The 12,789-nt window shown below is 41.0% G+C and overlaps 1 protein-coding gene across 1 annotated transcript in view; it reads left to right on the top strand.

Annotated features, from left to right (window-relative positions):
• The window catches only part of LOC130927928 (collagen alpha-1(XXV) chain), a 198,349-nt gene that overhangs the window by 73,417 nt on the left and 112,143 nt on the right, over nucleotides 1-12,789 (top strand). Inside the window, exon 3 of the mRNA XM_057854067.1 lies at nucleotides 9,206-9,250. Within this exon, the coding sequence (XP_057710050.1) occupies nucleotides 9,206-9,250 (45 nt within the window). The remainder of the gene's footprint in view (nucleotides 1-9,205; nucleotides 9,251-12,789) is intronic.

The following is a 12,789-nucleotide window of genomic DNA, read 5'->3' as shown; positions in this document are numbered from 1 at the left end:
GTCAACCACTGCTGCCACCTGCTGTCGACACTGTTGTCGTCCAACATGCCTCTTAGCATGCATTGCAGTTTCAGATATAAATAACAATCAAAATTCATGTTCCGTGCTAATTCTTCAGTTACTGTTTCAGTTGTTTCATTAATTGCTAGTTATGGTATTTCGTAACACTTAATTTGACAGTGGTGCCATAAGACCAAATGAACCACCATGAAGCACTGGTAAAGACGATTAATTTGGCCATCACTGCACCCTTGGGGGAGACAGTCAACCTTTGCTGCCACTTGCTGTCGACACTGTTGTCATCCAATATGCCTCCTAGCATGCATTGCTGTTACAGATGCAAATAACAATCACAATTAATGTTCTGTGCTAATTATTTTTTCAGTTACTGTTCCATTTGTTTCATTCATTGCTAGTTATGGTATTTGGTAACACTTTATTTGACAGCGGCGCCATAAGACTGTCATAAGACCCAATGAACCACCATAAAGCATTGCTAAAGAAGCTTCATTTGGCCATCACTGCGCCCTTGGGTGAGACAGTCAACCACTGCTGCCACCTGCTGTCGACACTGTTGTCGTCCAACATGCCTTCTAGCATGCATTGCAGCGTTACAGATGTAAATAACAATCACAATTAATGTTCTGTGCTAATTATTTCTTCAGTTACTGTTCTAGTTGTTTCATTCATTGCTAGTTATGGTATTTGGCAACACTTTGACAGCGGCACCATAAGACTGTCATAAGATCCAATGAAGCATTGCTAAAGAAGCTTAATTTGGCCATCACTATGCCCTTGGGGGAGACTGTCAACCTCTGCTGCCACCTGCTGTCGACACTGTTGTCATCCAACATGCCTCCTAGCATGCATTGCGGTTGCAGATGTAAATAATAATCAAAATCATGTTCCGTGCGAATTCTTCAGTTAGTGTTTCAGTTGTTTCATTAATTGCTAGTTATCGTATTTGGTAACACTTTGACATCGTCACCATAAGACTGTCATACGACCCAATGAAGCATTGCTAAAGAAGCTTAATTTGGCCATCACTGTGCCCTTGGGGGAGACAATCAACCGCTGCTGCCACTTGCTGTGGACACTGTTGTCGTCCAACATGCCTCCTATAATGCATTGCAGCACTACAAATGTACATAACAATCACAATGTTCTGTGCTAATTATTTCTTCAGTTACTGTTCCAGTTTTTCATTCATTGCTATTTATGGTATTTGGTAACACTTAATTTGACATCAGCGCCATAAGACTGTCATAAGACCCAATGAACCACTATGAAGCATTGCTGAAGAAGCTCCATTTGGTCATCACTGTGCCCTTGGGAGAGACAGTCAACCTCTGCTGCCACCTGCTGTCGACACTGTTGTCGTCCAACTTGCCTCCTAGCATGCATTGCAGTTGCAGATGTGCGTAACAATCAAAATTCATGTTCTGTGCTAATTATTTCTTCAGTTACTGTTCCAGTTGTTTCGTTAATTGCTAGTTATGGTATTTGGTCTTATGGCAGTCTTATGACGCCGCTGTCTAATAAAGTGTTACCTATTAACTAGGGGTGTCAAATGATTAAAATTTGTAATCGAGTTAATTACAACTTAAAAATTAATTAATTGTAATTAATTGCAATTAATCGCAATTCAAACGATCAAATATGCCATATTTTTCTGTAAATTACGGTTGGAATGGAAAGATAAGACACAAGATGGATAAATACATTCAACATACGGTACATAAGTACTGTATTTGTTTATTATAACAATAAATCAAGATGGCATTACCATTATTAACATTCTGTTAAAGCGATCCATGGATAGAAAGACTTGTAGACTTAAAAGATAAATGTTAGTACAAGTTATAGAAATTTTATATCAAAACCCCTCTTGTTATCGGTTTAATAAAATTTGGAAAATTTTCAATAAAAAACTAGTAGCCCGCCATTGTTGAAGTCAATAATTACTTACACAATGCTCATGGGTGCTGAAGCCTATAAAATCAGTCACACCCAGGCGCCAGCAGAGGGCGGTAAAAATCCGAAAAACACAACAAGTACACATTTCACTTTGCTGTCATTTTAATCTGTGTGAGCGGGGCATTTGTGCGTTAATTGCGTCAAATATTTTGACGTAATTAATTGAAAAAATTAATTACCGCCTGTTAACGCGATAATTGTGACGGCCAAATAAATCAACAAATAAGCCGCACTGGACTATAAGCCGCAGGATTCAAAATGAGGGGGGAAAAAGTAGCGGATTATAGTCCAAATTTTATGGTACTTGGAATCAGTTTCCAGGCAACAGCAGTCTTCGCTGTTGTATGCAAGCAACAAATTTGCAATTTATTCCCTCCGAGATTTATTCATTGTCATGCGCCGCAATTATGATCCCGGATGAAGAATGGTCCTTCCCTTTGCCAGACCATTCCGCAAAAATCCACCCAAAAACCCCGACTGTGCAGCTTTTACCTGGATGCTCGAAGGTTGCCAGTGTTGAATCAAGCCATGTGAGCGTGTTGCAGGACATAATGGGAGATGTCAAAGTCTGTCTTGACTTAATCCTCCTGAAATTCTTGGCGCGTTTTGTTATAGCTATGCGAGAAATGAGCGTGTCACTCAGGAAGGCCCTTGAGCTGCGGAGACGTCGTAAAACGTCTGCCGCCGTTAAACAAAGAGTTGCTAACAAATCTCCCGTTCTCTCAGCCGAGACCAAATCGGAGGGTTAGTAGCAAGTAAACTATGTCCCTTGAGGTGTGAAATTCACGCTCGTGCATTTACACTCAGGTCAGTCTGGATTTGTAGTACAGCGAGAGAGAAAAAATTAGTCGAAAAATAGCGGTGTGAGGTGCTGACACAGCAATACTATCATTTACTCTCCCCCTTGTTGAAAAAAAAATGAGCTTCTGGTGATGCTACCAATGGGCCATTTTTGCCCTGCAAAAACCCAAAGGCGAATACAGCACTTCCAAGGCTCGTCAACCCTGATTGATGCTCGTGAGGTTTTGCGCCAGAACCCCAAGCTTGCTATTTTTGGCAACAGGCGCGCGGTAATGCTGAAGAAATATTTTGGAGGGAAGCTTCGAGTGCCCTGCTCGGAGCGCGCGAACGCATGTTTGTCCAGCGAGTCTGGCTGAGCTCGCTTCACCACAGCGCGGAACTGTTTTTTGTTGCAAATTTACCACACATTCGGAAAGACTTTAACTGTTGGTGTTTGACCTCATAGCCAAATGTCGCGCGTCCATGTTGTTGTAAATCTGACTCAGAGAACACTAACTTTGATAATCTAAAGAAAAGCTTGAGAAGAGTCAAACGGAGAGAGAAAACTGGGCCCAGGCTGGCATTCCAGCAGCATCCAGAGTGACCACTTTGGACATGTTCTGAAATGTTCAGTCTTTTTGAAGGTGCCAGGAAGCGGGTACTCGGATTGGATGAGTGAAAGAATATTTTATTCAGGCTTATAAAACACATAACTGCTGTGATACTACTGTATATTCATTTGTTAGACTGTATTCATCTTTGTTCTTGCCCTGCACTTGTGTTTCTTTGACCATAATACAAAGGGTTTCTGTGGACGGTCTTATCTGATTTTACTCCCCCTTCTAGCAGCTAGCGCTAGTTTTCCAAAGTCGTAACTCACGATGTTTTTCAGCTGAAAATCAAATCAAACCAGAGGTGGGCTCTAGAGCTGTGATGTTTTGGGGCTGTCGTTGGCCAACACGGACTTTCAACTCCCTCCACAGATTTTCTATGGGGTTGAGATCTGGAGACTGGCTAGGCCACTCCAGGACCTTGAAATGCTTCATACGAAGCCACTCCTTTGTTGCCCTGGCTGTGTGTTTGGGATCATTGTCATGCTGAAAGACCCAGCCACATCTCATCTTCAATGCCCTTGCTGATGGAAGGAGGTTTTCACTCAAAAAACGATGTTGACGTAGTTTGTAGCGGCTGTCAGCATCAGGCAAGTGTTCTTGTGTTTTTTATCCAGCGGCATGAGTTGAGCTAAAAACGTGAGTTGAGCAATGGCATTACCCAGGTCTATGACAAGCATGATGTTTACTCTCGGGACGCAATGCGGTCCGTTTCTCATTGCGTCCCGAAGACCGCGCTGTGTATTATTTCCACTTTACTCGACATATTTCACGAATTGGAATTTGGATGTTTGTGAATCGTTCTCGAATCTTCCACGGCGGAATCGCTCAAGGATGTAATGACGGCTGGGCATGTTGTACCGTGGTTCAAAGTGTTGGATGGTGCGTCTTTACTCACGAGAGGTAATGGCTCGTCATCCAGAATGAATTCTTCGGCAATGACTCTTGTTATTCCCTGGGCTTTGGGACAGTCGAGTGCCAGTTTGTCACGCATAGCAAAAGTTTCTGCCAATGTTAGTTGCGTAGGACCTTTCTTTTAGTCTTCGGTTTTTTTAACATACTTCTTATATTGTTTGTGGTGATATTTCGCTAAATGCTTGATTAGGTTGGTTGTATTAAAACTTCATACAGCTTTACCACCACGCTTGACTTTATTGCGGCATATGTTGCACCCTGCCTCTTCGTCTTTGTCGTCCTTTAAGGTGAAATGATCCCACACGGCTGACATTTTTACCGATAAAGTCTCTCGGTAAATTGGGAGACGGTAATGTAGTGTGTTGAAGGTATGCCGTAAAATGCTGACCGGATTTTAGGGAAACCGAAGTAAAAACTGGAATGGATTATGTAAATCGCTGCGCTGGAAAACCCGGACCGGACTTTTAAAAAAAAAAAAAAAAAAAACTGGTTCGGAAGTCTGGATCGGAATTTTTCCGTGTCGGCCGATCCGATACCGATGCGCATTTTTTTGCCCATATCGGCGTCCGATCTAATCCAAATATTGGATCAGGACATCTCTAGTTTCATCTGACCATAACACATTCTCCCAGTCCTCTTCTGGATCATCCATTTTTTCTCTGGTTTCCTTCGACAGCTCTTTGGTCTTGGCCATAGTGGAGTTTGACTGACTGAGGTTGTGGACAGGTGTCTTTTATACCGATGAGTTAAAACAGGTGCCATTAATACAGGTAACGAGTGGACCCTCGTTAGACCTCGTTAAAAGAAGTTAGACCTCTTTGACAGCCAGAAATCTTGCTTGTTTATAGGTGACCAAATACTTATTTTCCACTCTAATTTGGAAATGTTTGATTTTTAAAGAATTTACGTGATTTTCTGTTGTTTTTTTTCCCCCAGTCTGTCTCTCATGGTTGAGGTTTACCCATGTTGACAATTACAGGCCTCTCTAATCTTTTCAAGTAGGAGAACTTGCACAATTGCTGGTTGACTAAATACTAATTTGCCCCAATGTATCTAGGATTATCGATTAGCATGGTAGCAAAAGTACCATTTCCCATAGCTTATTGTGCAAGCGTTGTTTCAATATGGGTACTGTATATCTTAGCTCTTTGACTGCGAGATATTTCATATATCGGCAGCCATTTTGACTGATCGTTCAAGCCTTATGCCAAAGGTTGAGCCGTACGGCGCACAGAGCTCTGCCATCGCAGTCAATCAAACAAGTACGTTGCCATCCACTTCATTAAATGTCTTGGTTTTCATCGGATCCGTATGTTTTTCCTCCCGAGGGATTTGAACTTTGGAACGAAACGAACAAATGACAGGAATGTTGCCTGGATGCTCTTGTCACAAAATCTGAAAAGCTGTTTTAACTGGTTAATCTTTCATTTGGGTAATATTCTAGAAGTTTTGCTTGGCGTACACTGGAGGCCCACGCTGGTACACTTTGCAGCATTCTCATATTTCAGTCTTGAAATATGTGACGGTATCTGAAAAAGATCACTTATTTAGTCTGGCAAAGGTTTTCTCGCGAGCGCGTCGTATCATCGTCCTCCAAGCGGTTTCCGGTGTCGTTTCAAAGACCGTGGCTGCCAACAGCGCCAAAGTCCTTCTGTTTCTTTAAAAAGAGTTTGGTGAGAACGACCCGAGTGTGAGTCTACCTGCGGTCACGCACTTTCAAACGCACACAGACCCTCGGTTGGCAGCGGCTGTCATTATCCTGAACGGCGGCCAAAAGAGACGAACTGGAGACTGAAGCGCAGCCAAACGCCGAGCTCAAATTGAAGAGCGAGCGTCGTCGAAGGAGAGGCAACATAAGCTTGCGTTTTACACCCCAGCAAGACCTCTGGAGGGACATAAATCAGCCCGGCTTCTGTTGTCAACGCGATGAAATGCTAAGGAGACGCGAGAGAAGCCGAGGTCGAGTCGGGTCATACGAATCAACCCCGTATGCTTGCTCTTCCTGTGAATTTAGAATGGAAAAAATCGACTCTTTCAACAACTCTAGAGAAATACGAACGCAAATCCGTCAACTGTGTGTTGTATACTGCAATTTTGTTGCTTTTTTTCATGGGATTCAGAAACAGATGGCGACAATTTTCTTCTAGTTTAGTTACATCGACTTCCACTCTGCGTGATTTTGACAGTTCCATTTCATGTGGAGTGGAAAGCAGCTGCAAAGTGCACCCTCGGGTTCCTGCGTCTTTCTCTGAGCAAGTGCTGAACTTTTTCATTTGCAGCTTTTCTGAAAGTGACAGCCTCAGACTTTGACTGCTTTAGGAACAAAGCTAGTTTCCATACCTGACTTCGGTACACGGGTGAGCACCTCGGCTTATTTTGTAGGGACGCTCTAGCTTCTTGTTGCCTGAGAGTAAATCCGACCCCATACAAATACAAGGCAGGCAGGTCCGCAGCACATAAAAGTCAGCAAAGCGTGTAATTGTCTTATTTCTCCAGCAGACTGCTCGTGTTATTGGGGAAATGGCAAATGGGAAAAACAACAGTCTATGGATTAACAAATTCTCAGTTCTGACACTTTGCGTTTGAAGCTTTGTTTAGTCACACCAAGGAATAGATATTCCAGCCTGCTGTTAGCAACGCAATAGCCTTTGAAGGTCATGCTACGGCAGGGCCGGGCGAACTGGTCCTCGAGGTGCCGCAGTGGGTCCTGGTTTTTGTTCCAACTGATTCCGCACAGACAGTTTAAAACCCAGTGGTTCTTAACTTGGGTTCGATCGAACCCCAGGGGTTTGGTGAGCAAGTCTGCAAGCCTGTTTTCATACGCTGATTAAATCTCGGCAAAGTGGCCTTTTAGACCAGGTTTTGGACTGGTTTGCTCAGTGGAAGATTGACAGCAGTGTTTTTGTCCAAGATGATTATAACGTGAATATTTTGTCGCCGAAATAATTTTTTATTGACTATGACGAGACGGTAACAAGCTAAAAAGTTGTCTTGGGAGACGAAAACATAACGACACGAATGCCGGTTTTTGTCTGATGAGACAAAAATGAGACGAAAATGCGCCCTAGTTTATGTCCACAATGTGTGTCATTCCATGTGTAGTTAGCTTCCACGTCGCATTGTCTGGTTGTGTCACTCATGAGACATGCTGCGCCCCCCTCCCAACTCACCTGCGAGTGTCTTCTCTAGTCTCCCCATTGCTTGTTTTGAGACAGGCTGTAAGATTTGTCTTATATGTAATGTTGTTTTAGCCTTTAAGGGTCTGTGCCGAGTGATCACACACTAAATGTAACTCGTAGCACTAGCATAGCATTAGAACTAGGCTGTTGCTAACGGTGAGCGTCTACTTAAACTTACAACTTTTTGTCACATGCGGTTTGTGGCGTCCGGGTGTGTATAATTAATTGAAAATAATGTACTGTTTTCCTACTGAGTGTGTATTGTCACGTGATAGATTTGTAGATGCTTGTAGATGCTAGTCTGTCGTATGTTCATTCAAAACAGTTGGTAACTATTTTGTTTTTTATTTATTTTGACCTTTTGAATTTGAGACAAAAATATTGGGTTTGATGATGAAATTAGTCTTTCATCAAGAAAAACGAGATGAAAACACATTTTGAAATGACTACAATATGACTAAGAATAAAAAGTATTAACGTTGAAAAAAACTAAGACGAAAACTAAAAGGGCTGCAAAAAATGACACTAATTGACAGACCAATGGGCAGTGTGGTCTCAAATTTTGACCTGTTTATAAAACATGCTGTCCAAATGAGAAGAATTTTGAATGGGAATTGCTAAATTATTAGCTTGCTAGCTTAGAAATAGCGGTTTTGCATTTGAATTAAAATGCTTTGATATCTAATTCCGATGGGTTCGGTGAATCGACATGTGAAACTTGTGGGGTTAGGTACCTTTAACAAGGTTATAAATGTTTCCCACCAGCTACGAGAGTTGACTCCAGCGTGTTTAGTGTGTCTACCGGTGGTAAAACGTGGTGTTTTTTTCTCTGGCAACTGTGTGTTAAGAAAGAGTCCTGATGGTAATCATGTTGAGCTGTGGCTGTGGGTTTAAGCTCACCCAAAGGACTGCATTTAATTCAATTTTATTTAAGATATTTATTTTTGTAAAGTTATTTTAACTTCACAAATTCACATTATACTTATATTACAATTTGCGAACATGTTTTGCAAAAAAATAATTCTGTTTAATGAAAAACTTTTATTAAAACCCAGATAACCCAAAGTAACACATTTTTGAGCTGGAATTGTAATACTGTGATGTTTTGGCTTAAGGTTATCATACCGTCAGAATATCATACCGCCACATGCATACACACGATACACTCAAGGGGTCTCGTTGGTGCTCATCGCACCTGGGTCCTGTTCACGTTTGTTCCGCCACTGTCCAAAACTTAATTTTAGTCCGGTTGAAGGAGTTGTTGGCATGCTGACGGGTTTGAGATGATTGGTTTGCTTTATTTTGTCAGACAGGTTCTATTTGAGTATGTAAGGAGGTCATTGAACTTTTGCTAAGAAAAATGAAATATGATTGGTCACAGTTCAATTTTTTAAATTTTTTTTTTTTTGTTTGTTTTAACAGAATAAACTCGTAAATCAACATTTTAAAAAAACTGCATTTTATGTTGACTTAACATATCTTTAGTTATTATTTTACATTTACTTGATGATCTAGATAACCTAATGAACTCAATAGCTGCCGTTGACAGTCATAGACGAAGCGGTTTCTCCAAAACTGAGCTGTCCATAGTAAAGTAGGCACTGAAACTATCCCAGTTCAAGTGGATTTTGAGGTCTATGGCAATGACGGTGAATGTGTTGTGAATAACTAGCCTAAGAATTGCGAAAAATGCCAAGACGATCAAACAAGTCAGTAAAATGTGCCCCCACTGCTTTGTTGCAGGACCTCCGGGAAAGCGAGGAAGGAGAGGCCGCAATGGAGAAACCGGTATGTGTATGTTTGTGTGCCCAATCCGTGATCCTTTTAAGGAATGATTCGGGAGGACATCGGCAATCCCTGCAGTATTTTACAATCATGTAAAAGTTGTGTGTATATCTTTGGAGGCCAGAAAGCTTTATAGATGTGTAATTAGTGGTTTCAGTGTTGCAGTTTGGGTCGCCATAGGAACGCTAGGTTTGCCCAGGGGACCGGTTGGTTTTGAGGAGAATTGAAAAGTTATGCTCACCTGAAAGCAGAAGGCAATATCACTTGCACAGTTTCTCAAGTTGAACTATTTTTTTTTTAAAATAAGGTAGCAGAGTGGACATTAACAGAGGGGACCTTTTGTGCTAAAGTTGGCATAATAGCTCACATGACCTATGATACTTAAGAGAAATCAATACATTTTTATAAATAAACTTTTTTAAATCATTCAATTTAATTCATTTCTTTGATATATAGCTTTAACAGAGTGGACACGTTATGATTAACCACACTGCACGTACTTCATAAAGCTGCAAAATATAAATTTTTAATTTTATTTTTACTACAGTTGAATTTCGGTGATGTTATCGCAGAAAAGTGATGTCATTAATAATTGGGGAATTTTCTTAAAGGGACCCAAACACATGACAGGGTGGACAGTGACATGGTGGACAAACAGGAAGCTTTTTTTTTTTTTTCCCTGTGATGTTATCACAGAAGAGTGATGTCATTTACATTCATTCATTCATTCATTTTCCATGCCGCTTTTCCTCACGAGGGTCGCGGAGGTGCTGGAGCCTATCCCAGCTAACTCGGGGCAGTAGGCAGGGGACACCCTGAACTGGTTGCCAGCCAATTGCAGGGCACAAGGAGACATACAACCATTCACGCACATACTCATACCTACGGACAATTTAGAGTGTTCAATCAGCCTACCATGCATGTTTTTGGGATGTGGGAGGAAACCGGAGTCCCCGGAGGAAACCCACAGTTGGGGAATTTTCTTAAAGGGACCCAAACACAACATGACAGGGTGGACAGTGACACAGGGGACCAACAGAAAGCCTTTTCCTTTTTTTCTGTGATATCGCAGAAGAGTGATGTCATTAATAGTTTGGGAATTTTCTTAAAGGAACCCAAACAAAACATGATAGGTTGGACAGTGACGCAGGGGACAAACGGAAATGATTTTTTTTTTTTTTTTTTTTTATGTGATGTTATCGCAGAAGAGTGATGTCACTAATAACTGGAGAATTTTCTTAAAGGGACCCAAACACAACATGACAGGGTGGACAGTGACACAGAGGACAAACAGAAAGCCTTTTTTTTTTCTATGATTTTATCGCAAAAGAGTTATATCATTAATAGTTGGGGAATTTTCATAAAGGGACCCAAACACAACATGACATAGTGGACAGTGACACAGGGGACAAACGGAAAGCCTTTTCTTTTTTTTCTGTGATGTTATCGCAGAAGAGTAATGTCATTAATAGTTGGGGAATTTTCTTAAAGGAACCCAAACACAACATGATAGGGTGGACAGTGACACAGGGGACAAACGGAAAGCATTTTTTTTTTTTTTTTTAATGTGATGTTATCGCAGACGAGTGATGTCATTAATAACTGGAGAATTTTCTTAAAGGGACCCAAACACAACATGACAGGGTGGACAGTGACACAAAGGACAAACAGAAAGCCTTTTTTTTTTTTTCTATGATTTTATCGCAGAAGAGTTATGTTATTATTAGTTGGAGAATTTTCATAAAGGGACCCAAACACAAGATGACATGGTGGACAGTGACACAGGAGACAAACGGAAAGCCTTTTCTTTTTTTTCTGTGATTTTATCGCAGAAGAGAGATGTCATTAAAAGTTGGAATTTTCATAAAGGGACCCAAACACAACGTGACATGGTGGACAGTGACACAGGGGACAAATGGAAAGCCTTTTCTTTTTTTTCTGTGACGTTATCGCAGAAGAGTGATGTCATTAGTAATTGGGGAATTTTCTTAAAGTAACCCAAACAAAACATGATAGGGTGGACAGTGACACAGGGGACAAACAGAAAGCCTTTTCTTTTTTTTTTCTGTGATGTTATAGCAGCAGAGTGATGTCATTAATAATTGGGGGAATTTTCCTAAAGGCACCCAAACACAACATGACATGGTGGACAGTGACACAGGGGACAAACAGGAAGCCTTTTCTTTTCATCTTTATTTTTTCTGTCATGTTATCGCAGAAGAGTGATGTCATTAATAAATGGGGGATTTTCTTAAAGTGACCCAAACCCATGACAGGGTGGACAGTGACACAGGGGAAAAATAAAAAGCCTTTTTTTTTTTCCCCCCTGTTATCGCAGAAGAGTGATGTCATTATTAGTTGGGGAATTTTCTTAAAGGGACCCAAACAGGTTTTTTTAAAAGCTTTTTTATCGATACATTTTTCTTGTGTGCATTGCCTTACGCTACTGACAATTACATTCTCCTGTTTCAACAAGCTATCCTTTACCACAACATGCCCTGTTTTTCTTATATTTTATATCCTCTGGTTGTTTTAAGTCTCTCTACGCCTACCCGTAGGCATAAACAGGCTGACTACAAAAAGACCAACGCCAAACATGGCTAATTTATTTAAATATTCGTATTTTAGAAAAATGGGGCGACATGACTGTTGATATATAAATAAATAAAAATTTCAGGTCATTCATTGTCAGACAGAAGCAGCACGGCAAAACACCACACTAAAAAATAAGTAGAAATATCAAAACAGTGATTTGAAAACTGTAGGAGCTGTTTGTCTGCCATTGACAGTGCTAGACGTCCAATTGGATGCCGACTTCTGACTTCCCGCTTTCATTCTTTAGCCAAATATATGTGTCAAGTGCCTAATTTTTACTGTAATTGCAACCACACGCATCTCAACTACTCGGAATGTTATTGTTAGGCAGACCCCTCTATCCATTTTCTAGGTGCTTAATGACCATTTGTATGTCATTATTTCTCCGATTTGCCATAATTTCCAGTTGGAAATCATCCACTCCACACAGTGAGGAAATAAGCAGCATGGTGCATGTTTATTATAAGCTAAGTGGTCCACTGTAACTCAATGATCCGTAAAAGGCTCACACGCAGCGGGCCATCAATGCCGCAGCTGCAAGAGCCATTTGCATTCGCTTCTTGGCCGCGAAGGAGAGCACTTCAAGGACGGAAGAATCACAAATTCCCTTTTTTGTTTTTCAGGCAGCTTTTTAACAAGGAGCCCCCGGCTATGTTAGAGGTGTGCTAATTAGGGGAAGGGAAAATAGACAAGTGTGACACCACAAAAAAAAAAAAAAAAAGCGGCGATGTTAGGGTGACTTCAAAAAGGAAGGGCGTATGTTTGCATAGGGATGCTAGGGACATACTGTAACACTTGCAACTTTTTTAGGATGCTGAATTGTCCCCACCAACCTTTAAGTAACCTTAAATGCATTATACAATCCCTGACAAGTCTTGTCACTTATCCATGTGAAAATTGAACATAAGATGTACTTCGAGTACAAAAATGTTACATAACATAAGCGA

This window comes from Corythoichthys intestinalis, chromosome 13 (genome assembly GCF_030265065.1).
Source record: "Corythoichthys intestinalis isolate RoL2023-P3 chromosome 13, ASM3026506v1, whole genome shotgun sequence".
Lineage (NCBI taxonomy): Eukaryota > Metazoa > Chordata > Actinopteri > Syngnathiformes > Syngnathidae > Corythoichthys > Corythoichthys intestinalis.
The sequence above is the reverse complement of the archived record's forward strand: the minus strand, read 5'-3'. Positions and strand labels throughout refer to the sequence as shown.